General features: G+C 31.9%; 2 protein-coding genes across 3 annotated transcripts in view; one reads left to right on the top strand and one right to left on the bottom strand.

Moving 5' to 3' along the window:
- Nucleotides 1-327: 327 nt before the first annotated feature.
- Nucleotides 328-24,464, top strand: LOC143231943 (E3 ubiquitin-protein ligase RNF115-like). Of its 2 annotated transcripts, XM_076466835.1 has the most exons (10): nucleotides 328-502; nucleotides 7,392-7,462; nucleotides 8,687-8,732; nucleotides 12,212-12,429; nucleotides 17,205-17,245; nucleotides 18,012-18,039; nucleotides 18,282-18,354; nucleotides 19,753-19,846; nucleotides 20,158-20,273; nucleotides 21,663-24,464. In XM_076466835.1, the coding sequence occupies exons 1-10, from the start codon at nucleotides 419-421 to the stop codon at nucleotides 21,876-21,878; spliced, it is 987 nt and encodes a 328-aa protein (XP_076322950.1). In that variant the 5' UTR covers nucleotides 328-418; the 3' UTR covers nucleotides 21,879-24,464. The 2 variants fall into 2 exon arrangements, with proteins under 2 accessions (XP_076322950.1, XP_076322951.1); XM_076466836.1 differs by lacking the exon at nucleotides 20,158-20,273.
- LOC143231942 (46 kDa FK506-binding nuclear protein-like) overlaps nucleotides 23,817-27,815 on the bottom strand; it is a 38,788-nt gene continuing 34,789 nt past the window's right edge. The window contains exons 9-11 of the mRNA XM_076466834.1: nucleotides 27,330-27,459; nucleotides 26,645-26,693; nucleotides 23,817-24,010 (exon numbers count right to left, since the gene is read on the bottom strand). Coding sequence (XP_076322949.1) covers nucleotides 23,932-24,010; nucleotides 26,645-26,693; nucleotides 27,330-27,459 — 258 coding nt within the window. The 3' untranslated portion in view covers nucleotides 23,817-23,931. The remainder of the gene's footprint in view (nucleotides 24,011-26,644; nucleotides 26,694-27,329; nucleotides 27,460-27,815) is intronic.

Below are 27,815 nucleotides of genomic sequence, written 5' to 3'. Positions count from 1 at the left end.
AAATATTTCATAACTCATTAATTTTACCATTTAGTTTTCAGTTTGATTTCTTTGTATTATTAATTTAATTTTCAAGTGATGTAGCTCATTGTCAATATTAGCAGTAATATGTGCTATTTATAATATATAAGTTATGTACAGATGTTTAGACGATGTAACAGTTATAAATATAATATTGGAAATTAGTTTTTCATATAAAATATAAACTTTTTTAAAGATTTCATATTACTATTTGTACATATATTAATATGCCTGAAAAAGTTTCATATATGCACTTAGGTTGAAATAGGTCAAAAGAACCAGCTTGGTGCTGATGACGTATTCTCATATATAGTTTAGCTTCTTCACTCAACTGTAGTACCTGGTTCATGCTTAACATTTCAAATACGTATTTAGTTAAGTTGTAGGGCAAGGCAATATGGCGGAAGCTGTTGTTGTGGAGTCTCCAATGCAGAAATTTTTTTGTCATAAATGTACGCAAGAAATCAACCTTGTTTTGCCTGTAAGGACTTTTTTGAATAGTGAATATGTTTATATATTAATATTAGCGTTATTGTTTTCGTAGTAATTTCTTTCTGATACAACGATATTAATAACAGTATTAATGCTGATATTATTGATAAATTAAAAGGTAACAACAACTGTTGTTATTAATAATAATATTAAAAATGTTTTCTCTCATTAACATAGTGATAATCTGTGTTCAAAAGCTTTCATAAAGAGTCAGATAAAACAGGCTTTGCAAAATTGGGTAATGTACCAAATTATAAAGAAAGCTAGCGCGTTCATTTGTTTTTGCCTAAATAATCTGTTACTGTGTGTTACTTCTTTTACTAGGTTATTTGTTGTATGAGTAATTGAAATGATGTGGAATTGTTTGCCTATATTTTCAAAAGGCTTATGATAAAATACTAGAAGAGATAATTTCTTTGTTGTTGAAGCCTAAAGCTACAAAAAGGGTTGTATTGTGCCCACCAGGGTATCAAAACCCGTTTCGTACTGACAGAAGCCCTCAAACTGATTGAGCTACTGTGGGAGGACGAAAGCAAATTATAAATCAACTTGCAAATTTTTATTGTAAATGTGATTTTTTATTTGATTTATTCATTCATTTTAATAAGATGTGGTAGGAATTTTGCAATTGTTTTTAAAGCACATTGGATTTCTATTTCTAGTAGAGTACTTCAAGAGTCGTTTTTTTAATTAATGTTAATAGAGTTATAAGTAGTAAATTAGTAGCTTATGGATGATACAGAAATGATATTTATAACAGTACTGAGGATGGTGAGGTGCTTTTGAGTGACTTTGGTTAGTAAATTGAACAAATATTTGAATATTTGTTCCTTACCAAAGCATCCCACCTGGGGTTGTGTTTTCCTTCCTCGGTGGGCCATACATTTTCAGAACAGATGATTTGCCATTGCTCCTTTTGGCCTTCGCATCCAGGTGCAGTTGGATGAATTGGGTCTGTCCTTGGATAATATTGCAGAATCCACTGGTCAGCTCATCCCACCATGGCTTATTACAATCCCCAAATGTGACCTTTCTTTAAGTCATCTGAGAAAAGCAAATACTCCCGATTAGAAGTACCGTCTTTTTATTTACTGAACATTTTTCAAACAATCTTTCCATTCCTATTTATACAGATGGTTGAAAATGAGGTGACTGTGTGGGCTCTGCCATGGTTTGTTGCTGTTCGGTGGTTGTGTGCAGAATCCCCTCTACAGCTTCTGTGTTCACTGCTGAACTGTACGCCATTTCACTTGCCCTGGATCATACTGAAACTAAGCAGTATTCCAACTGCACTATTTATACTGACTCGCTTCGTTCTCTACTGGCTCTGGAATCGCTTCATGTTAGTTCACACCCTGTTCTTGGTGATATTCAGAACCAACTGGCCCATTTCTCCTTAACATTTACTTCTATCCAGCTTTCCTGGATACCAGGCCACGTTGGTATTTGCAGGAATGAACTTGCAGACACAGCAGCTAATTCTATCTACTCTGGCACTATCACTGCAGTGCCTAGTCCATACATGGACTATCGTCCTGTATTTAAGGCTCTGCTCCGTGCCAGCTGGCAGTTGACTTGGAGTGAGCAACGCAAAAACAAGCTTTTCCAAATAAAACCTTATATTGGACTTTGGCCATCTGTCTTCCGGAAGGATCGGAAGGAGGAAGTTGTTCTACACATTGGTCACAGCTTTTTATCTCATCGTTTTCTTTTATCTGAAACTGATGCACCAGTGTGTTATTCAAAGTAATACCAATTTATTTTGTAAAATTAAATCTTTTGAAGGTGTATGCTTTTTTTTTAATTAAAATTTCTTGTACATTTAACAGAACTATGTGAACAGAGCTAGGCAGTTAAGTGTTATTTACTAATCAATTAATTGGTGGTTTTATTGATTTAATACATTTTATGAATAAATTAATACAGTGTTCCTCATACTATGGTATGTAACCTCAAAAATAAATAAATCATAAAGAGAAAGGTGGGTTGTAGGTGCTGATAGCCAGTTGCTTTCCCTCTAGTTAGTAGTTTGATAACCTTTGTGGGGTGAGTAAACCCAAGACCTTCCAATTGTCAAAGCTGAAGAAACAACAGCAACTTATTAGGTTAAAATTATGTTGCCTCTCCACTGTCCTCCTAAGCCAATACTCTTTATTAATTTAATTTTAGATTTGTTATAGATTTTGCCCATTATATGTATAATCAACCCATTCATCTCTTGTTTTGGTATTGCAAGTAATTAACCAAAAAGCATGTCTCTACAGAAAATGCCAAGGCATTGAGGAGTATGGTAGTGAAGTTAGATAGACCAATAATCAGAAATAGGACTGCCTGAGACCTGTAGCTGTAATTAGACCAGTGTAAGGTAAAATAATTAACAATAACTTCTGTCTATTTGATATTTGTATATTTCTTATGAGGTTCATCCTGGTATGTCAGTTTATCAGGTGCTTATCTGTTGATTTCTGTTACTATAATCTACAAGATTATTTGGAGAAACAAAGTTTAATAAATTTCATGATTTAAGCTGCCTGGCTAATTTGCTGAGACCATAACTTGCACCTTGAATCTAATCTTGTTTCATTGTGCTCCTCTTCAATGACTCTAACCTCGGGCTTGTTGGTGTTGTAGTTGAGAGGTCTCGTGCTTTGACATTTCAGTTTCAGTAGATGTTATTTTTCTATCTCTTCTTTCAGCCATGCTTCTTCTACACTGTGGTGATGAAGGATCTGGTTTTGATGTACGTATTCTGGATAATTCAGTGAAGTCTTCATGTAATTAAGGTACTTGTCCAGCTCTATTGTTATCTGTCAATAAGACAGATTCAAGTAGGTCTGAATCAGGATTTTTAGGGTGTTTGGCTTTGTAGGTAGCTTCTGTCAGAGGCATTGGAACAGAAACATCAGTTTAGATACCTCTGACAACAACTTCAAACTCTTCTTCTGCCTGGAATTCTTTCTTCTTTACTGTGGTCTTGGTTCACTCCATCAAACTTTAGGAGGGAAAACAATTACCTGTATATTTCATATGTTCTTTGTAGTATCACAAATTTCTCAAAAAAGTACATATTTTGTTGAAATGCAGAAACAGTTGTACTTAATTTTGATCAGTCATAAACTGTTGAACAGAAATTTTATATGTATTGAGTAATTACAAACTTAGAAGCAGCCATTGTGACAGTGGCATTCACTGGATATAGAACTTCTATAACAATGTAACAAAACTTAATTGATACAGCAAACTGAGCTAAGCCAAAACTGATTTATTTTTATATGTTAGTGTAAGATAAGTGTGTTTTGTTTAATGTATAATATAATTTTATGTAGATGTAAATAGAACATGTATACAAATACAGTACACAAGTAACTGCCCCCCCCTTCAGTAACACAGTGGTATGTCTGTGGACTTACACACTAAAAACCTGGTTTCGATAACCGTGGTGGGCAGAGCACAGATAGCCCATTGAGTAGCTTTGTGCTTAATTCTAAACAAACAAAGTAACTTTGTACAGAGCCATTTCATAAACATTTTCACACATTCAAAGAACAAGCACTATAATTTGAACAAACTGATGCATTTCTCATTGTGTTCCATTCTAGGTCTAGAGGTTGTCTTCGAATCTGTAGATCACATGTGCTGATTGCTATGCTTTGTGCTTATCAGTCACATTTTGATCTGATGTGAATATTGATTGAGCGATCATTCATTGCATAATAGTCAGAAGTACTGGTTCAGTCAGTAACAATAAAAAAAACTGAAAAAGGAAAGAGAAATTGTTTAGCTTCAAAGTTCCTGATATTAAAAAGGAAATAAAAGAACACATTTTACATTTTTTAATTGTCTATTGCACTATGATGGTTTCTCTAAGGACTGAAAAATAGTGTGTATTTTTAGGTGGAGAAATCAAGTGGAAGTTTAAAGTTTTATCACAAAAAAACTTTTAATACCACTTTAAAAGGGTCTGAATGTTAAGCAAATAAAATATGAAAATTTTGTAAAAACAAGTATTCTTGGCATGAAAAGGAAATTTCACTTCCAATGCTTATATAAAGATTTCCTAAAGCCACACACAAATCTTTTTTTAAAATTACTTTATTAATGAAAGCATGCAAAATTTTGTTGAGGTATACACAGTGCATTCAGATTTATATTTGTAGTTTCATGGTTACATGGTGGTAACAAACTTGGTCAAATTGACTTTGTCCACATGCAAGGGGGTTAAGAAAGAAAACTCATGGTAGTTCTGTAAAGCATTAAGCTCTTGTATTTTTCATTAATAAACTCTGAAACAAGTTATTAACAAATATGTAACTTAGCTGTTATGATTTTGAATAAATACTTGTGGATAGTTATTTTTGTTTGAAGTGCCTTTTAACACATTTATAGAAACAGTTTTTTCTATAGTAAGAGGAATGTTAAAAAGCATGAATAATCATCTTTTTGTTGCCAATAGTTTTAGCATTAAAGCTGTTTGAGCCTCTTGTACTAAAAAAAATTTACGCTGAGTCAGAAGATGAGTGTACTTCTGCTTGAGTCAAAATTTGGTAATCTGACTTCATTGTTTTTTGTTTTTATTAAAGACTGAAAAAGTAGTAGTTCTCTCTTATATGGCATGAAAATAGCTAGTTCTTTAAATACTCATGACTATTACTCAAGACAGTTTTTCAGAAGTAATTGAAATGCATTTTTGTGCTTTAACTTTTTTTTGCAGCATTTTGTAAATTAAAGTCATTTAAGTTGTTAAAAGTATATATTGTGTGATGAATATATAAATAATGATAATGATGGGTGAAGAGTTTGGGATTGAATTACATCTGGATATAAAAGATGGGATTTTGAACAGTGTTTGATGCATGCCATCATTGTATTGTAACTAAGTGACGGATTCTTAGAGATTTAGGTAAGAAGGCCAATATTGTTTTCCTACTACAAAATATTGGATGTCTTGAGTAACATAGATCTAGAATCAGGTGAAATAGTTGGTTTGAATTCTGAAAGTATTTAGCTGTTTGATCGTAGTTGTTAGTGTTACTACTGGAAAAATAAATCATGGGAGATTTAAAAAAGAGAGAGGAAACATTACATGATGTTTGGCATTCATTGTCAGAGTCAATATGTGGATATCAGCTCAGGATATCTGTTTAAATTACTAAGGAAACTATATGGATTTGTGAGTATTTGCTTAGATATGTTCAAAATAATTTGAACATGTGGCAGTGATGAGGGAAGTTAAAGCTTTAGCATGACAAACGTCAGCCATAGTGTGTTAGATTATCTTCATTAGATGAGAGGGTATCAACCCACAAACATTGTTTATGTTCTGATATTATTACTCTGGAAATGAAAGAGAAGAGTGGAATAACAAAATTTAAGCTTGAGAACCATACATTTCTATTTGTAATTTATCTGCCTGTTGCTCAAGTGATGTACTGTTTGCTTTATTGGTATTAAGCAAAACATACAAAAAGTATATCATCCAGTTTATAGTTGATGTATATAGCAATGAATATTGATTTGAGCATCATTCTGCTTACATTTGATGAATGTTTTGTGATGTATGTAGCAGTTAATGTTGATTTGAGCACTGCCCCATTTGTAGTTCATGTATCTTATAGCCCAGATCCTGTAACAGCTAAGTGAAAACAGTAAAGATCTATGATAAACAGAAGTGTGTATTAAAACTCAATACATTAATGTGTAAATTACATATTATGAATGATGGGTTTTTGAGTGCTTCCTGTTTATTTTTTATGACTGAACATTAAAAGCTCTTAACTCTATATTCTGTGCAGCCCATTTATCAAATAAGATGTATTGACTTAGTGTGTAAACTGAATGTTCATAAGGTAGCTCCAGTGGATTGACCTTGTGTTGACGAAGGGATATTAACTAGAATTCTAAATTTGCTGTGCCCTTGCACAGTGTGGTGAGCTTTTAGTAAACTGTGTAAGTGTTGTGCACAAAATAATCTGTTACAAAACTATTTATACTTAGGTGTGAAACGACAACACTAGACTCACCTAGAACTTGACAAGTCCTAGTGCAAATTGACATTCATGTGACAAATAAGAATTTTGTCCATCATACAGTTTGAGTATTGAATTTGTATAACTTCTAGAATTTCTAAAATGCATATCATGTTTTTTCAGTGTCAGTGGTAATTACTCCTCTTTACCATGAACTATTGCTAAATCAGCAATGTAGATAAAATGGATGGTTGTTAGATCTGATATCAAGAGTATAATAACATGTAGAAGGTCATGGCATGCATATTTTGATTGTCCACTTGTGTGTACAAAACTAAAAGGATAACCTATGTTCTTTCAAGTTGTCAGTGCAAGTTCAAATATGGAAAATGAGTTGACTCTATAAAACTATCATATAAATCCCACTGGCTTGTAAACACAGTTTTCTAAAATACTTATACACCAGTTTTCATTTTGGTCCATGACTTTTGGTATTAGCTATAGGGTCTGGAATAGAGTAGGAATCAGTTCAAATGGTACAAATTCTGTAGTTATTGTAATCATACCCATAATTAGTGTTGGTTGTCTAAGAAATTTAAGTCCATGCTTCTCATGATGTGTTGGAGTGTGTATTAGCAGTTCATTGAATTATTGAGCCACTTGCTGAGAAACAAATCTGTTAAAATATGTTGATGTTAGAAGTATATTCCTGTAAGTAATTTTAGTTATATAAAAAGAAAACAAAGTGGCTTCAGTGGCATTTGTGTATTTCAGTCAGAATATTATTAGCTCTGTTCTTATGACAAGTAACATCAACCAATATTTTTATCTCTTTGTATAGATATTGATATTTTAATGTTGCAACTGAAAGAAAAAAAACGTGAATGTATCTGTTTTTTCAATTCTCATTAGGACTTTACGTGCCCACGTTGCCAGAGTGGATTCATTGAAGAGCTGTCAGAGGGACTCCATGATAATGCAAGGTACAAATCAGATAAAATATTTTCAGATATGCACTGTTGGATTGAACATGCTATTATGTAATAAATAATTAGATGCTCAACACGTAGAATATTGAAGTTTGAACTGTACATATACATACTGGTATATCTTTCCAAATAAAATTGCAAATTATGCAAATTTAGCTTAAAATGAGATAATCCAGTATTCCATAAGTATCTCAAAATGTTCCTTGTGTTAATGCAATTTAAGTGAATTTTCATAGTTATAAAGTGTAATTTTGTGAAGTCTTATATTTCAACAAAACACTAAACATACCAGTTATGAACAAAAACACTAAAATTATTAGTTTTTGAAGTTCAGAACAATATTAGGTAGTTTAAAGTTTTGTTTTATCTTGTGATTATAAAGAACTAATTAATATTCATGAAAGTTGACCATTAATTCTTTTCTTTTAAAGCAGTTTTAACTATTTTAAGATTTTATCATGCTCTGTCTGCATATGTGTTACTCTAATGTTAGCAGTCGGTATTTGTCGGTTTATAAAAATCAAGATGAACATTGTTTTGTATCCAGTTTGCGAGTTCCAGGTCAGTAGTTCAGATTGTAAGGTGGATTTGAGCACATTGTGTATTTTCAAATTCTCTTAACTTTTCTTCCATTATTGATTAATAGCTATGTTTATCATAATCATTAAATGACTATCATGATCCATTATCTGAAAGATATTGGATAAAGGGTTAAGTTTTACTGATCGTTAAATATAGCTACTTAGTAAATGCATGTACACTTGGAGGGGTGTAGCAGGAGAGTTAGGTTCAAGTGCTGCCCTACACCCTCTTGTTGCTTCCCAGGAGGCTTCAAGGATGTATGCTAAGTTTGACATCAAACTAACAGTGTGTCGGGTACAAGTGAACACACCCATGTAATACTTTTGTCAATTAATTTAGTTACCTAATACAGCAAGCAACAAATCATTTAAGTTTCAGTATTGGATATGACATCAGTGAAATTACATTGACTAATTATTCATTTGAAAAATAAGTAACCATGCTGTATTTTATCACATTTTCATTGTAGAACTAGTTATCCATTCTTCAACTTAGAAATTATAGTAGACATTTCTATTATTAATTGAAGTGCAAAATACTGAATCCAAAACAAAAAAATGTGTAATCATTATTCCCTAGGAATATTAATTATAGTGCTGGCTTGGATATCAGTACAAGGATTTTATTTTTTGTTAGTGATGTTCCTGATGAAGATTTGGACATGGAATACCATATAAGGGAGGTAGGTAGAGCCAAACCTGATCTTGTGGGAAAATACAAAAGTAAGCTTTTTTATTTATGTTTACCAACATGTTAGAGATGTAACGAAGGGTAGATTCTGGTTTTTGGAGGTTTGGGCCTTTTGTAGTACTTAATTTACTGATGATGCAACAGTAACTGCTAACTTATGTTTGATTGATGATTATTTCAGTTTACAAAAATCTGTGTAAATGAAATAAACCTACTCACACGTAGTTTAAAAATTCATTACAAAGCAATTAATATTTTTATATTTGAAGTAAACATGTTTGTTTGTGTATGTGTTTGATCCTACAATGGGATACTTACATAGCTGTATATAATAAACTTGCATTGTAATATCACTATTGTAGCAGCTGATTTAAACAAAAGGGATTTTATTCAACAGTAACTATTCCAAGCAGGTAAATGATTGTAGTCTTTTTGAAATAAAATTGTTGATTAATTAAATGTTCCTAATAAGCATAATGATAAATAAACCGAGTAACTCTAAATAACATTTCAGATATAAAATAAAAGTAGACCATTTGTAGTAAACATTTATAGGAGAAAGTTTTATTATCTGTTACATTCTTTTTTTATCAACATTTTTGATTAATTAAACATATTCTTTGAATAAAAATATCAGCCAAGTGGATAAATAATAATAAATATAAATAAGTGGCAAAACAGAAAAAAATGTATTCTAAAGCTTTAATTAAAATAAGGAACAATGTTTAGTTATCTTTAGAATACATGTTTACTTCAAGTGGGTTTCTTGTCATCATAAAAACAGAGTAAACAATAACATTTCGGTTAGAAAATACAGTCCTTATGTCTTTTATACAAGGTGTACAGTGTACATAATTGAACCAATGTTGCTATTAAAAGTATCTCTGCATCACTATGATCTGCTGTGATGTATGTATGAAGCCAGTGATAAATTTGTGGGGTGTACATCATGCAAACAGATTCCTCCCCTTCAAGTACAGTATTTTCCATTTTGCCAGTGGAAGGCTCTGGATTCAACACTAATGAGCTGCTGCTATGTATAATACTTGTTTGTTTATACAACTTTTATTTAAGTAATGGGCATTATACAACTTAAATAAATTAACTTTAAGTGACATATTACATATAAACGTTGCCAACCAGTTTTAGTTTAACAAAAAAGAGAAAAGAAATCTGACATTGATTGAATGCTGCCTGGTAAACCTTTTTAAATGTTTGCAACTATCTTCAAATTCATGAATAGCAGTCAAGTTTCCAAACACAACTGTACATGGTTAGATATGTGCCTGAGCTGATTTTCAATAAACTAAAAACAAAAGCAAAGGGTTGAAAAGCTTACAGGCGAAGAATAAAAGCCTATTACTTCCTTAATTTTGCTTTTCCTTCTTCAGAATCTGGAAGACAAAATAACTTTCTTTCTCTGAATATTTGAATCTGTAAACACTACATTAGTGCGTATCAGTAATTTCTGAAAGAAAGTATAGATATATTGGCCACACATCTGCTGTGTTCAGTGCTGATTAGGCCTTTTGCCCAGTACCAGAACATTGGTAGTTGAAGATGTGTATGTTGAACAACAGCTATTTCTATGTAAACTTATTTAAGTGTAATTTTTCATCAGTTTTATGTCACTACATACCAGAATTATGAAAATGATTTTTAACATAACTGTGTTTATTTACTTTTACACTTAGTTGTTTCTTATTATTATTCATATATTTTGCATAAATTAACATTTCATCATTCAAAAGAACTGTTAAACCAGCAGGTTAATCTTGGTGATTGTGGAGTGAGATAAAACAGAAGCAGGATTTATTAATAATGTCTGAGTGACTGTAAAAAAGTGTTTTATTTATCCACTGCTGACAAGGCCTTTTGCCAAATACCAGGGTGGTTCTTCAGGCCAACTGGGGACGAGTTTAGTAGTAGTTGAAATTATTTGTACTGGTGTGGAAAGAATCAGAATAATTATGAATCTGAAGTGTTTGTTTATATATGTGTTTTGATTTGCTCAAGTTGTTAATATTTGTATTATAGAGCCTTAACCTTCATCAGTACATGTCAAAATATCCACCTTTAAGTGGACTTGGGGTCTATATGGACCCTGCATCGCACATATCTAATGATCATAATGTTGAAGCTATGATTTAGATGTTGAAAGATTAGCGTACTGGCTTCTCATAGCATTGTGCAGGTAAACTGTAAGAAATACTGAGTACCATAAGTATATAATGTGTAATTTATTATTACAAAATATGAAATTTACTTATTTCCATTTTCTCATATTTAGACAAAACATTGTCATCATTGACATACATTTCGATAATATAGGGCCACTTGACATCTCACAATTAAAACTAATAAAGTACTGAATGAAGAAACAGATTTCTCAAATACGTAACAAAAAACACCACATTGTGTGAAAATGTGCTTGAGGTCCGAACAGATCCAAGGGGGTCGAACTACATCAAACTTTGTTTCAGAACTAAACTAATGCCAAATTTTGGACAACATGTAAGTAAAACTTATTTTGAGTTAACATAAAGTATTTCTTTTACCAGTCATTTTACAAATGCTTATCAGACTATACAGTGGGTTTGGTGTGAGCAGTGCAGACATGATTTCCACGTGCTGTACAGGTTTGACAGACTTTCCTGTCTGTGATTCTTGGGCAAAGATAACGTCATTTATTTGCTGCCGGAACACCTTCATCAGCATGCTGTATCAAGCAATCCTGTATCTTCAAAAGCAGATTTGATGCCTTTCTGCATTGCACAGGAATTCTGGAGACATCTGAAGTGGGTTCTGCACATTACTTCATTTCAGGAGAAATCTAAGGACATAATCACTGTTTATCACAATGGATAACCTCCATAAGTCCATACATGCAATGTCTGATGAAGACACAGCTCCAAATCTGTATATTACTCGGGGGTTCTCACGGACCCCGTGCAACTTTTTATCCACAGAAGTTATTGAACTGTAAAACATCAAAAGTTTTACTAATTTTGCATCACAGGGTGAAAATGTGACAATTACATAAGAATAAATAAAAATATTTATCATTGGGGTCCATATGGACCCCAGGTATACTGATGAAGGATAAGACATTAATTTACGGTTTTTGCAACCTAATTAATATTAAAAGTTTTATAAATAGTCAGCAATGAATGTTTGCATGGTAATATAATGTTTTTCACCTTCAGAAGGAACCAAGTTTTTCTTATGGAAGACAAGCTTAGTTTCTCAGAGTTGTATTTCAGTTACTTTGTTGAAATGAAATTTAGCATTTTCAGATTTATCTTATGTTTCATGTTTTTTGTTAGGTTAATTAATATTTATATTTTGTATGTTATAAGGAAGAAAGAATTTTTAATTTGCTATAAACAGCTGCTCATTTGATTTTGTTTCTACAGTGTTATATGATAGTACAAAACTGGAAACTATATATTATATGTTATTTCATTATAGTTAGATGGTTTACTTCAAGCAGCATTATTAGATGCTCTTCGAAGAGCTGATTACGACCATGGAAGAAGTTCTGCAGACAATCATCACAGTAATCTTAGAGATAGCTCTCAATTGGATCCTGGGATTTTCAGGAGAGTAGGAGGTGGACAGCACAGAAACACTGGATTTTATAGGCAACCGTCACAAGAGAACCCCTCAAGTAGACATTCGTTAGAAGGGTAAGTAAATAAAGTGTCGGTTATTGTTATTTTGTGTTCTTGCATGTATTTGTTGTGTATGTAAAAATAGACCTTAAGTTATTTGATCAGGTTTAATAAGAGTTAAGCATTGAGGCTATTGAAGTCCTTTTCTGTAATAAAGCAGTGAGGATATAAAAAAAAAAAAACTAGATAAATATTAATATAAATGCTGCATTAACTCTAAACAGGGACATTTATATTCAGTGCTTTAAAATAATATTTTTATGGTTGATTTTTTAAGACTTGTTTCTATAGAAATGAGATTTTGGGCAGTAACCATTTGTATGGTAATGCTTTTTAACCCTTTCAGTGCTGAATAACGACTTTTAATGTTTGGTATGGTGCTGAATGTATATGTTTGATACTTCAACTAATTACGGTATCAGAACTAAAAGTATGATATCTTGGCAATAACTCAACAAAAGTCCCTGAAATATTCAGTGATTGTACCTAATACTACATATGTTAAATTCAATACATAAGAATAACAGGAATAAAGGAAGACACCCTGATACACAATGAAGAAGTGCCATGGAAAGCACAATAATTTATTATAAATTGTATACATTTTGTGCAGCAGCCCTTCGATAGTCTTTGTGGTTATGACATATCTCTTGGCATGGTAAAAAGCACATGGGGAGATTGCACTGTTTACAGAAATAATTAGTATACTTTCTTTTCTTTTAGTATGCTGTGTATCTATCACTGCAAACAGTACAATCAGGTTTGTGTTTTTTGTCCTCATATTGTCCAATACAGTATACCCTCACCTGTTCGCGGTTCCCCATTCGTGGCCCCGCATATTCGCGGGTTAGGCTCTTAACCCTATCGCATCGTATGCCAGTATACCGGCTAGCGTCATAGCGTCATAAAACGAATGCTCGGTAAACTGGGTTTTGTAGGTCATAGAGACAAGCTTTGAGGGTTTGTCTGTATTTACTCTCTCAAGCAGTTTTATCGATTGACGTCTTTATTGAACAATTATTACTGAATTGTACTGTACTGTATTATTACTACCTGAACTGTGCGTACTGTATTTATCTGTCTAAGTTTGCCTTTAAATTTGTTCCACATTCTGTCAATTCTAATACATGTGTTGTACACATAGAAAATGACTTTATGGTACAGTAATACAGTATGGGTAACTATACTATGCGGTGTTACTGTCCTCCTGTACTTACGTTTCTTTTTGATTAAAATATTGTTGCAGTACAAAATTAAAATGTGTTTACATTATCATAACTACATTAATGAAATACATGACTGCATGCAATATTACTACATTATTACTGTATTAATGAGTAAGAGTGTCTTTAGAAAGTGTCTGGGAAGCATTTAGTACTGTATATAACCTCATACATAGAAGTTTTAAAACTGCATCCAATATTCACGGTTTTTCGCTATTTATGGGGTAAAACGTAACTTGAATAGCTGAGGAATCTGTACTATGTCTTTCCACCAAGCACTGACCTTTATCAGTACTTGGTCTTCCTTTTCGTTTGGCTTTGCTGACATATCCCTCCAGCAAATTTTGAATAAACTGTTCTCTGAATAGTCTTGGAGATACCAGGTTTTCACCGTTGCTTTTGTTGTCTGCACAATATATTATATATCCATTAACAAGAGCTACTTTTTGAAGCTGATGGTAAATGGTAAAATACCACTTGGTACTTTTGTGTGGATACATAAAGGATCCCAGCTTCTGGTCCATGATGTCTACTCCACCCATGTGTGGTTGTATGTTTCAGCAGTCAGGGGTTTTCTCACATTTCTGTATCCACCAGGCTCTCCTCTGGATCTAATTCATTTATCTGTGGTGCCATTTGTGGAAATGGTTAATTAAAAAAAAAGAAGAAAAAAAAAGCACACATTTAGTGTCATGCCAAGCACATGCTACCATATTACCACCATGCATAAATACTGGCAGATCTCCTTTGCGAAGACGCAATCTTGTAGGGTGGATATCTGATGGCATGTGTTTCTGTCCAGCCTTAACTGTACCACAAGCCCCAGTTCCATTCATCTCTAAGTGTTTGAATAAAGACAGTGAAGAATAAAAGTTGTCCATGAAGACTATATGACCCTTATTCCAAAACTGCTCCTGCAGATTCAAACATATAGTCTCTGTGAGTATCCAGCCACAGGCACTATGGTATTTTTCCCACAATATGTAATAATTTTCAAAGCATATCCAGATTTGCTTTCACACAATGCAAATTGTTTGATGCCCCATCTTGTGGGTTTTGATGGTAAATACTGTTTGAGATGAACTCTCCCTTTGAATTTGATGATACTTTCATCAATGGACAGCTCATGTTGTGGGGCATATACTGCAAGGTATTTTGATTCAAAGAGATTCATCAGATCCCATATTTTCCACAGTGGATCATAATTTGGATCTCCACTGTTTGGTCGATCATACTCATTGTTAGCAAAGTGCAAAAATGATGTCAGGATTTTGTTACGATCTCAGTGCACACGAGTCAGCCAAAAGGAGCCCCAGTAATCTTCCAGTTCATGTTTTTGGCACAACCCCATTGCTATTCGTAGTGCAATATATGCTTTGAGTTCATTGACATTGGTTTCAATCCATTTCATAAAATGGGAGTAAGATGGCAATTCAGTGGTGCAGTCAAAATACTGCAAAGCATATCTGTTTGTTTCATTACAAATCAGCTCAAATGCTTCATCAGGAAAGAAAAGTTTGAAATACTGAAATGGAGTGTAATTTGCTGCATCAATCAGGACTCCAGTGCGAGTGGTAAAATCTGGCAACCAGTCAGATTCAAAATCATCAGTGTCACTGTAATATTGCCATGGAAAATTTGGATCCTGGTTTTGGTCTTCAGGTTCATTCACTTTCAAGGGGAGCTTGGGGCTGTGCTATACCAGCTGCTCTACCTCTCCTCTGACTTCTTGTACCTCCAGGCCTCCGGGAATATACACGAGGACCACCACTGGAAGTGCTAGGGGCATCTACAAAATAAAACAAAAAACTTGTACATAGAGATGTAGCACTTTTCTGACGTTTCATGTATGTTATATTTATATATTTTCCTATCGACAATATATGAAAACGTAGAGAACTGGCCATGGTCAGTCAGTTTATGCAATAAGTTATATGACCCTAAGTACACCATGTGCTTACCTAAAGCAGGGGCAGATTTCAGGCCACGAATGTCTTATTACTTTCATCCATTATAAGTAAGCTTTCATTATCATCTGGCTCAAACTCTTTGTCACTCTCTTAATCGTTAAAAAATAATATCAATTACTTCTTTAGTGGTATAAGCTTTTTCTTTCGGCATTGTAACAACGTCGCCTGTATCAACAGAATATGCAAGGTAGGCGTCTTCTAAAACAATGAACAGTATGATCTACACATGCTAGAAAACAAAAAAATCGCGTGGCCTCTGGTTTATATACCTGCTGAGAATCGCAAGTGTACAATGAATACATGTGGTTGTAGCCTCAAGTGGGTCTAAAGGCCTGTGTGATTATGATGATTAGCCACGAGGGTATGTTTTTTACATCTTGTCGACGAAGGTCGCCTGCCTCGCTGAGCCTTCAAGTCGACTACGGTCGCCAACCACGCCAAAAGGGTTAATCAAATTAAATCTGTGGTATGATAATGACTAAATCTTTATTTAAGTTTAGATCAAAAGGATTATACATAGAAAAAAAAAAATATGATGTTGCGGTTACATAAGATAGTTTTTCCTGAGATTTCATACAAAATAAAATTTGTATTTGGTTTAATGTTTCCTGAGACAATTGACTTTGCATATTTTTGATGGGAATATTGGTAAGAAGCTTACTGTTTTTCATATGAAAGTAATGTTTTATTTCTGTTAGTCTAATTAATATTAACTTCTGGTCAGAGTAAACTACCTTTTATTTATTTAATTTTTAAAGCAAAACCAACCTGGTAACAAGTATAGTTAATTAAATATACATTTCCTACATTCTTACTTGAATATTAGACTGCATTGTTTCAACAGTTTGGGTACACAGTAGTATTGCATAAAATTTGGCCCATTAAGATTTAGGTTGGTCCCAAATATATATACTAACTTAACAGTTCAAATCCAGTCTCTCTAATAGTTATATTAATCGTGAACCTGACAATGACCAAAGAAGGTTGAAACGTTGTTCGCTCTTCTATGTAAAATATTTTCTCAACCCAAATGAGCCGTTTTTGCATATACATTGTAAGCAATATTGTTCATGAAAGTAATATTACAGAATTAATAGTTACAGAAAACAAACATTAAAATCAGTGTTCGATTTCTATTTATGGACTATTGAGTACTTAAAAATAAAATATCTTTAATTTGTATCTAAGGTTTTTAGTTCTATTGAAAGTTTCGTTAATAATATGCTTAACATTTTCTTGTATCATCACGATCTGCTGTTTTAGGTTTTAAAAACTTGTAAGAAAGTAATAGTTATAGAAGTGATAACTTAAAGATCCAATTAACAAATAAATATGAAAAAAGCTTGTTTTTCTGTTTTATATATGTCAGCAATATTATGAACTTGTGTTAGTATCAGTAATATGCATTTTTCAATACTTGTGTTTTTTTATTAAAGTAATTTATTTTTAGTCTGTCTGTATATAATGAGAGAAAATGACAACTGATGAAAATGTATTATTGCATTATTTTACATTGACAAAAAACTTATTTCTGCAATACTGTGTTGTGCATGTATGTGTTTTTTTTAATTATTATTTTTCTATCTTGATCTTTTAGAATAATTCATCAAGTTTTTGCCAGTCTCTTTGGAGATGCAGGTAATGGAAAAATATCTTTCAGTGTACATGTATATAACTTGTATAATTACTAGACTTTCCTCTGGGAATTAAATTTTATATTGAATATTTCTTCTATTAACTAGTGTAGTGTTTGGATTTTTCTATTTGTGAATATTAAAATAATTTGTAACAGGCTGTCTTAGTTGTCCTGATTTGATGGTAAAAGTTGTAAGACATTTGAAATGTTCATGAAATTTATTCCAATATTATATACATAATACAGTTTTGCAGTTTCATTTCTTGTATAGTATAGTTTTTTCTCAACAATGTTGAGTGTGAAGCAACTTTTTGACATCTATGAACATTTTTTATATTTAGGCTGAAGTTTTACAGTGTTAAATAATCAGACATGTTTTTATAACAACAAAAAAATAGGTCTTTGATGAGATCAGGTATAGATAAGTTTATGTTGATCAACCAACATTGTTCAGTCATATAATAGGTATTTCCTATGTTGCATCTCCTGTTGACATTTTTTTTCATTGAACTGACATACTAGTTTTGGTTCTTGTTATGTGTGTATTAATTTGGTTCAACTGTCAGTAGCTTGACATATCTTCTGGTACCAAAGTGAAATTTTAAAGTTGAATTGAATGTTATTCCCAGCAAAATTTTGATAATAGCAAATGACATTTGTATTAGCTTGTCTTTCATGTTGCGGGTAACTGAACCTGGCGTGATATTGTTGTAGGAGTTAATTGTGTGAAGGTCTTTGTATGTTCTACTTCATTCTTTGTTTTTACAGATGTTTTGGGCAATGGGGCCATACCAATGTAAGTTTCAATTACTGATAATTCTGTTTTATCATATTATAAATTTATTTAACATGACACCCTTTTATTTTTTTCCATGCTTAATTAATTCTTAAGGTAATTGGGTGTCAGTTGTGTTGTTAAACACTAGAACACAGAATTGGTTAGTTTGTTGATGATGATGGTAATAAAGATGTGTTGTGCAATTAGAATAATAATTGGAATCTAGTCTTTTTATAAAGCATCTTTGTCTTCTCTTGTAGGTTTTTCAACTTGCATGGTAATCCAGGAGATTATGCCTGGGGAAGGGAAAGTCTTGATTCCATTATTACAGAGGTAAGTTTAAGTTCGCAAATAACTAACATACACATGTATAGTAGGTTGTTGTTTTTTTACATTATTCTTGCATGTTTTATTGTATTGAGGTGAAACTTTCAGTTTTAACTAGCATAACATTTATGAAGTGTATAATGAAAAAAGTTTCAGTTGTTAATGTCTGAACCTGAAAATACTAATTAGCCCATTTAGAAGGTGATGTTTTCTTGGTTGATAGTTAGGCTGTAAAATTCATAATCATTAGATAATTGTGGCTGACCACAGATCACTTTCCCCAACTCTAGCCTGTCAGGTTCCTAAATGCCCAGGTACCATCTGTCTATGCAGGTGAAGCAGATAGCCACTGTTCATGTAAATTAATCCATCTGCAGGATTTTCAGTTATGATACTGATTTTCTGGACATGAAACAGGATGTTATGACACTTGGTTGTTTTTTTTTTCCCATGTTGGTTGCCTTATATTTTAGATTACCCTATAAATGGACCAGTATGGTAATATGTAGTGTGAAACTGATCTGGTTTATTATATTGTAATATAGTTTTACAATTCTGTAGTTTATTTGTATCGAAGAACTTGTTAGAATTAAGTAACTTATGAATAATTGTTATTGTATCAAGCTTAAAGTAAAATGTTATAAACAGTCATGGGCTGTGAATTCTTATCTGTTTAAATACATTGAAAATTTAGAAAAAAGTATTTTAAACATAATATGAAGAATAATTTTGCAAGTGGCATATTCTTTATGCATGAGATTCTAACTATAATAGATGGAGTCATGAAGAATACCTGTTGCTACAGTTTCACTTTAGTACTTGAATCAGAATTTAACAGAAGAAAATTAAATCTTTTTCCAATACTATTAATCGCTTAATATTTGTACAGGAGATATAGAGCAGCTCTTAACAAAAGTGTAAGGCCCAGTATGGCCAGGTGGTTAAAAGTGCTTGACTCTTAATCCGAGGGTTCGAATCCCTGTAACACCAAACATGCTCACCCTTTCAGCCATGGGGGGTTATAATGTGATGGTCAATCCCAATGTTCATTGGTAAAAGAGTAGCCCAAGAGTTGATGGTGATGACTAGCTGCCTTCCCTCTAGTCTTACACTGTTAAATTAGAGACGGTTAGCACAGATAGCCTTCAAGTAGTGTTGAGTGAAATTTAAAAACAAAGTGTAGGATGTCCTGCTAAGCTTTGTTTTTGAAATTGGTTGTAACTACAACCTGGACTTTGTAAAACATCAATATTAATAAAAGTTGTATATATGTCTAAGCAGATGGGGGGTTAAAAAAAGAACAGTAGCTATATTTTTGTAAACATAAATCATGGTTATTTAGTACAGTTGGTGTATAAGCCTTTGGTTTTGGCTAGGAACTTTTATTTGTTACTTTATTTACAGCTTCTTAATCGGATAGATGGCACTGGCCCACCTCCGTTACCAAAAGAAAAAATAGCAGAAATTCCAACTGTTCAAATTGCAGAGGAACTAGTGGGTTAGTTAAATTGTTATAAATTAATTCCTTTTAATAGAATTTTGTGCATGGCCTGGTTCTCTTTCTCCCTCTCATAAACAGATTTTCACTTGGAAATAATATTAATCTGAAAAGAGCAATATACATTGTAAAACCAATTTGTTATGAAACTTGATTATTTGCCATTTATTAGTAATATAGGCAACAATTTTAAACTGACGGTTAAATCCCAGGTCTTATTTTCTAAAAAAATGCTTACTCCATTTTGAATTTGTGTTTTTTAGGAAACATTTTTATTGTGATAAACTGTTGCAAAATTAATATACTTTCAGAAAAAAACCTTCAATGTACAGTGTGTATGGAAGATTTTAAATTAGGGGAACCAGTAAAAAAGTTATCCTGTCAACACCATTATCATAATGAGTGTATTATCCCTTGGCTCGAATTGGTGAGAATTTTTATACTTAGATGAAAAGATTACACTGAAATATCAAGTCATTAGATTTTTTTAATCTGAAAGTTACAAAAATTAGTTAATGAAGTACCTCATGTAATTTTGTAAAAAGGTTTTGAAGAATCAGTTTTTATTTTTTTTAGTATTTATAACACTGGTGATAATTCATTTTAAAATAATTATTATTCCGACTAGTATCAAAATGAATATAGTCTTGTATTATGGTATTCAAAAGACTGGAGGGTCCTTGTTTGCTGTACCTGACTTTATTAGATATCAAAGTGACCTGACATGTTATTTTGTGATAAACTTAATGTCCATTTAGTTGGCAGATGAAAAATATTTAAGTTCTTATTGGTTATGATGATACATTATCTTAAATTATCCTGTGATAAAGTTTACCTTAATGGTAAAACACACAGAACATACTCTGTAAACAGTTTTAGTTTGTTATAAAATTGATTTTTTAAGCAGTTAAAATAACTTTGGAATACAACCCTTCTTCCAGATTAAGGATCATGAGAAATTGAATTGTACTATTGTTTTTTTTCATTTATTTTTACTGCAATATAAATGTTATATGGGTGTGATGTTAGTTTGACTGAATGACAAATATATATTAGTGAAAATTAATGCATTTTGATAAAGCAAAATCATAAGGAAGGACTGTATTAGAAACAGTAAATCCAAACCTCTGACTAATTATATTAGTTTATATTATAAATTAAACAAAACCATAATAATGCTCCACTAATTGAAAAGATCTCAGGATACAAGCTATAATGTGGGATTATAAAATGTACCCTAGGTAGTGGAGGTGACTGTGGAAGTAGGATATACTGTCTTATTAGTCTTAACCTCCATTTGCCAGTCTTGCATAATAATTAAGAGTAGCAATACATGTAGAAATTAGGAGAGCAAGATGTGGGTGCTCAAGCCCACAACATCCCACATCTATTTCACCCTTATCTGAGACTGACAAATGGAGGTTAAGGCTGAGAGACTGCATTTCCCCAATTCAGTGTGGGTCCTACTTCTGCCATCACATCCACAACTTAAAGTATATTTTATAATCCCACATCATAACTTGTACCTGGAGATATTTTCAATTAGTGCTTTTTGCAAGTTATAAGAAACAAATCTATAGTTAGAGTGGATGAAAAGAGGAAACTTAAGGCTCTCTCGTGCTAATAGCTCTTAATCTGTTACAGATTCAACTTGAATATAGGTTGCAAGAAGATATTACATGTTACAGTTAATTAATTTTAGATATTTCTGTAAAGTAGTTAAGCTACTTGTGAGCTTCTAGTAGAGAAAATGGATAATATACTTTAGTGGAACTTTTTTCTTCATACAATTTGGTTTTGTTTTGTTAAATTTCAGCATGGAACATGCCCCGTTTGTCGTAAGGTTTTACTAGATGAACAAAATTCATCTAGTGCCAGTGAAATTCCTTTTGTAAGAGACAGGAGTCCATCGTTTGAAAGCAGTGGACTTGGTCCAACTAGAAGAAGCCGCTATAGGCGTAATACTCCGAGAAATCCAAGTTCAAACAACCATAGTGGATCGATATATGACTTCACAGATGGCTTTGATTAACATCCCACTATAGTTTCTTTATATTCTTAAAGCTTGGCTTTTCATTGTTGTTTAATCAGTCAGAATAAAAACATTTCATATTCTGAGGTTTAGAAAAGTTTCAGAATAATAAAGACTAGAACCAGACATATATTCATCCGTTGTTTAAATGCTTTGTTACTTTTGTGTGGAGAGAACAGGTGTTAATGTAGATTTATGGCCTCTTTGATGGGTGATACATTAGTTAATATTCAAAACCCCGTGTAGTCTTTTGTATAACCACTGATGTTAGATGCCTTATTGTCCGGTGACATGCAAGTGTTCTGAATATCCATTAGTACTTAAAACATTTTCCAAAGTGTATAAAGTAAACAATGTAACTTGTTATCCTATAAATTAAACTTGAGTTGTAACATTACGTACAGCCCGTTAAAGAAACGAGCATGATAAAAGTAGAATTTAAGTTTGTGATGATTACTTGTTAATGTTTATAGAAAAACAATTTTTCTTTTCATTAATATATAAAGATGATTTCTAACAAGTCTAATATGATGAAGAGCACAGGCTTTGAATTTACCAGTAATAAAGGCCTCCAAAACTGCGTATTTTCAGGGATAATGAAGTTAAATAATAAAATGTTTATGGACTGTAAATAGCAGGAGATGACTTGTAAAATTAACTATTAAATCAATATATATTTTATTTTAAAGTAAATGTAGCAAATATATTTATTGTTTTTTTTACTGACACTTTTTGTATTAATTAGATTTTCTTTTTATTGCTTTGATAAATCATCTGGGCTTATACTTCTAATCATTTTTTCATAACACAAAAGATCAAAAGATAATTTATTCCTTACAGTAAACCTTTGCTGATAAGGGGATGCATTAAACTTGTATAAGCATGGTGTAGTTTACATTTTATAAATGATAAAGAATATAATAAAAGGTACTCCTGAACCAAATCTCTATTGTGTTACAAGCAGCATTACTACAATGGGGACAAAACAATTAAATGCAAAGGAGTTGAATTTTTTGGGTCAAATATCTTTGACTATACCATGAATATTAATTCTGTAAAATAAAAATATCAAATTGCACCAGTCCTGCCTCTTACTGATCCACATTACATCACTTCCAATAACAAAGTTGTGTAATACTGATATATTTTCATTATGAAAGTTATCAGTAATTTGTTTAAAATCTATTGTAATTCAATTCTTACCCACAAAATAGCTGCTACAAGAAGGCCCTTCCCCAGCTGTTAGCTCATTCCAGTTTTGATCTTTGACAGTTATACCCTAGGTTGTATAGGTTAATAGATGCTAATATGAAATAATTTGAAGTTAGAGTAGGTTGATACAGATCCTGATAAATAATGAATTGGGTATAAAAAAAGTCGCACATTAAGTGCTGTAGCTATTGAGGAGTTCCGTTCCTCTGGGTTCTTCTTACTTCAAATCGTGTATGTTATTAATCAAATTTACAGTAATAACATTATTCAAAGTTGTAAATGTACTGTAATTGCACTCGTTGAGCTGATATGTGGAAGATGGTATTTATAGTAACTTTTACTTTGTAATTACAAGAATAGTACTAACCATTTGTTTCTGATTATTGCTATAAAAAACAAGACAGACAAAACAATGCTTAAAATATTTAATGCTCTACACAAGAGCAGGATTAAACATTGTATCTTTTGGTTTTACCACTGTAGACAGTTTTAAAGAAGGCCCTGTGTTTGCTTAGGCTTTTCAATGTTTTACGTATTGTGTGAATTACATACTATGCTACCACATTTATCCATAAACGGTTATACCAATCTATTATTTTACTTAAAACAAGTCTACTTAGGGTTATTTTCTGTTACCTAGTTGACAGTTAAGTAGCATTTTCCCTTTAAATGATAAAGTTTGTGTTTGGCAAACCAAACATTCATACATGTTTGTGTAACATCAGCTTTTACTAAAAATTTTATTTGACTGAGAAAAAAAATATACAACAGCCAACCTTTTTTTTAATACTTGATAAATTTAAAATTCATGGAAGAAAGAATTATAACTTGCAAACTTTAATTAGCTTACTGCTCGAAGTTCTACTTCATAACATAGAGTGCTGTTAGGAGGAATTAGGTTCATGGGTTTACTTCCATATCTGAAATGCGGGAAAATTAACTTAGTAGCTTTTAATACATACAAGTGAAATAACATGTTAATCTCACAACTACATGATGAGCCAAATACAAGATTTTGTTCTCAACAGCAACACAGAAATAGAATGAAATATTTAAAATATTCACACTATTATTAAGGGTCCTAGAATTTTTACCAAATTTTTCAATACGTTTTAACCCTTTCACAGCAGGCTCTGTGTAATATACACAAATTTGTTTACACATTTGCACTATAACTTTTGATACAGCATGTGTATCTTCACAAAATTTGGTAGACTTTACTTTGTAAAGATTACAAGTATTTTGTATACAAGAATAATATTTATTAATGAAATATGTTTAGTAAAGAGATTTTTGTACAAAACTGTTTCCTTACTAGTCTGAGTACAAAGTGATTTCATGTTATGATTAAAAAAATATTTTTAGTCCCCAAAATCTCATTATTTGTGTAATCTCTAGAACCTCCAAAATACATTTAAAATGTTTGTTTTTAATGAGACTGTTATTTTCTATACTTTGTCTATGTGGGGTCTGTCACCTGACCATAAAAAATTAGGAAATATAAATTAAGCTTTTTTTTTATAGTAGAATGACCACATATAACAAAGTATAAATGTTTAATCTAAGTAGCTTGAGTCTCATAACACTATATATTTATTATTCTGATCTTCCAGTCATGCCTAGCTAACATAACTTGCACTGATGCAGTGCATGTGCACTCATGTAGCCTGTAATATATAACTGACATTTAGCCTTCCCTGTATTGGCTGGGTTTTAGTGGACTTGTATTTCATAATACATAGTAACATTATTACTATTTAGAAATAAATTATTGAACTTATTTTTCTTAAAATACAGAACAATAAGTCAAGAAGTAAAACAATTCTCTCTTCTTACTACGAATTTTGTACTCGGCTGCTATTGGATGCAAGTTGCTAAGCCTTTTAAAGGTTTGCACATGGAGAATAACCAAACAAAACATGGTCAGGTTTTATATACATATATATATACAGTTGAATAACTAAAAAATCATAAATAACTACACTGATACCATAGAATTCCTCAATAATTTATTAAATTTGTAATTAAGATGCATTTAGATTTTAAAAAATGTGAAACTTTGAGCAGACTAAAGACACACCCTACCTCATTCGAAATTTTAGATCGAAAAAACAAGGTAGCTCTTTCAAAGATTAAAGTGACTGAGAAAACCACTCTGGGGACATTCTAAGCTGTTAACTTGTTATTCACATTTCATATACTGTAGTAAGCGTATATAAGATACTGTTTCAAAAAATGTAAAGAGTTGATCGGGACCACCGTATTTAATTCAGTACATAAGCCATATCTCAGCAAAATAAAAAGATGCAAGGTTTTTATTTTATATTCTAGCTTTTCAACATTTGTAACCTGAGTTCCCAATTTATAGATTTGGTACTTTAACATCACAAACATCTAGTAGTTTTAAACAGTGCTGCATCCAACATGCCACATGAACTAAAATCTGTATTTTGATGTGTTATCATAATATTTACTTTTAAATTAAGAAATTAACTCATATATAAAGTTTGAATTATAATTGACAATTTGATTTAAAACTTAACACAAATTCATAAAATAATAGTTCAATAAAAGTTTGAATTCAAGTCAACAAATGTAATGACATGGTCTTTAACCTGCAGCAAAATTGTTAATGCTATAGCAACAAACACCCACTAGTCAGTATGCAAACTTCTATTTTTCTTTCCTTTCATGACTCAAACTGATTCCCATATCTTTTGAACATTAATTCAGAATAATATGTACCTCTGCATAACGTACTTATCTAATTCTAGTTGTTGAAAGAGAAAACCAATGTGGGAAATAAAACAAGTGTCTTAAAGGCATTTCTTAGAAATGTGATGCTATCATTTCTATCTTAACATCCATCATCAATAGAAAACAACATAAAATCAGTACTAGGATTTAAGAAAGACAGTATGACAGTAATTTCAACATTTAAAATAGTAGTAAAAAATTACTATTTTTTTTAGGAAGTATGTTTAAAAATAAACATCTTGATATTCTTTGACTTAAACTCTCAAGCTGTTTTACTGACAAATTATTTTCATGAATAAAAATGTACCTTCATATCCCTTATTTTCACTTTGATCAGTTTCTAACTGATCAGTCAAAACTCGAGTTCAACTATACATTACACAAAATATTTGTATTGTTCAAATCTTTGTCACCACTATGAAACTTAAAAGCATTAAATAGCTCAAGATATTTTAATACAGAAAAGGACCTATCTGAGATCATCTCAAAGTCTTGTAGCCCTTTACTTCATCCATGGAATGTTTTTTCTCATTACTGTAACTGGCCTGAATGTACACGGTGAGATGATGTCTAGCATGCAAAAATTTTGATGTGGATATAAAAAAGGGTTTAAGGACTTGATTATTCACATTAAACCAAACAGTTCCTTCACGTACTGGAGAGCAGTATGTCCTTTTTCCAGCACTACTTTATTTAGCTTTCATTTGTAAATGAAAGCTATGCATGTAGTTTATCCTTTCAAAACTAATTATTAATAATGTACAAAATAACAGTTATATGAACATTTTTCTCCTTACCCATAACAAGGTGGGACACAGATACTTCTTTTTCCACCAACTTTCATTCCTAGACAAACAAATATTTATTATTTCTGACAACAAAGCATCAAAAAACAGACTGAATAATTACGGTGTTTAAAGAATGTACTTTTACATTTGTATCAATTTCCAGTGCCAAACTAAAATAGCTTCATTCATATAATATTAAAGACAATGTGTACACACAATAAAACCTCACCTGAACATCAAAACTTAAGTTTTACAACTTTGAATTATATGAACAACACTTAATGTTTAATGTCTTAACATGCTGGCTCCCAAGTCTATTTTGCCAATACTTTCCAGGACCCCACTCGTCATTTTACAATTACAATAGAGCATAACTCACTGGTGGGTCCTATTGGAAGACTATCACAACCCAACAGTGAGTCATGTGGGTGCCAATGTGTTAAAAAAAAAACTGTTTAATGTCCTAATGCCTTGTATGATACTGTTTATACTAATTTTTAACAATACCGTATCAAAACTATTAGTACCAAGTTATATTTGAGTTGTTTATTGTAAAATAAATGTTTCCTCTTCAAAGTAACTGAATTATTTCAACAATTACCAAAACTTTATATTTACTACTTTCACAACTTTAGCCATTTTTATCTTTCACCATCAATTCTATTCACATTCTTCATGTGTATAAAACACTCACCTTCTAGTCCTATGTCTAAGCCTTTAATGACTTCACCCCTACCCATTCGAAAAGAAAATGGTTTTCCTTTAGTAACTGCTTCAAATTGCTTATTGTTGTGTTGCAGCTTTCCTACATAGTACAGATGAACCTGAAGATATATAACATCAAAATAGTGTTTACTATTTACGAACTAACAAAAATATCCACATTTTTACAACGTTTCTGTTTTATTTATGAAAATATGTGTCATGTTCCATTAACTTAACAACTACATAAAAGAATCTTACCTTGCCAAATATTTTGTATCACGATGACAACTCTTTATTATCTGTACTTTCTAAAACAACAGCACCCACTACATTTGTATTTGTACACACACACAACACTGATATTAGTAAAATGACTATTTTCTGTTCTGTAATTCCTGGTGAAGTTCCTGCCAAGTACAGTTCCAACATCTTTTATCTACTTATATTGCAAACTTTTTCCTTTGATTTTTGACAT

This window comes from Tachypleus tridentatus, chromosome 11, assembly GCF_004210375.1.
Source record: "Tachypleus tridentatus isolate NWPU-2018 chromosome 11, ASM421037v1, whole genome shotgun sequence".
Taxonomy (NCBI): Eukaryota; Metazoa; Arthropoda; class Merostomata; order Xiphosura; family Limulidae; genus Tachypleus; species Tachypleus tridentatus.
This window is presented reverse-complemented; position numbering and strand designations above follow the sequence as displayed.

Excerpts from the sequence above, each read along its gene's own strand:
- LOC143231943 (XM_076466835.1), top strand. The coding sequence starts at position 419 with ATGGCGGAAGCTGTTGTTGTGGAGTCTCCAATGCAGAAATTTTTTTGT. Across the intron at positions 8,733-12,211 it reads TGGAATACCATATAAGGGAG|TTAGATGGTTTACTTCAAGC; the intron begins GTAGGTAGAGCC and ends ATTTCATTATAG. Across the intron at positions 12,430-17,204 it reads AGTAGACATTCGTTAGAAGG|AATAATTCATCAAGTTTTTG; the intron begins GTAAGTAAATAA and ends TTGATCTTTTAG.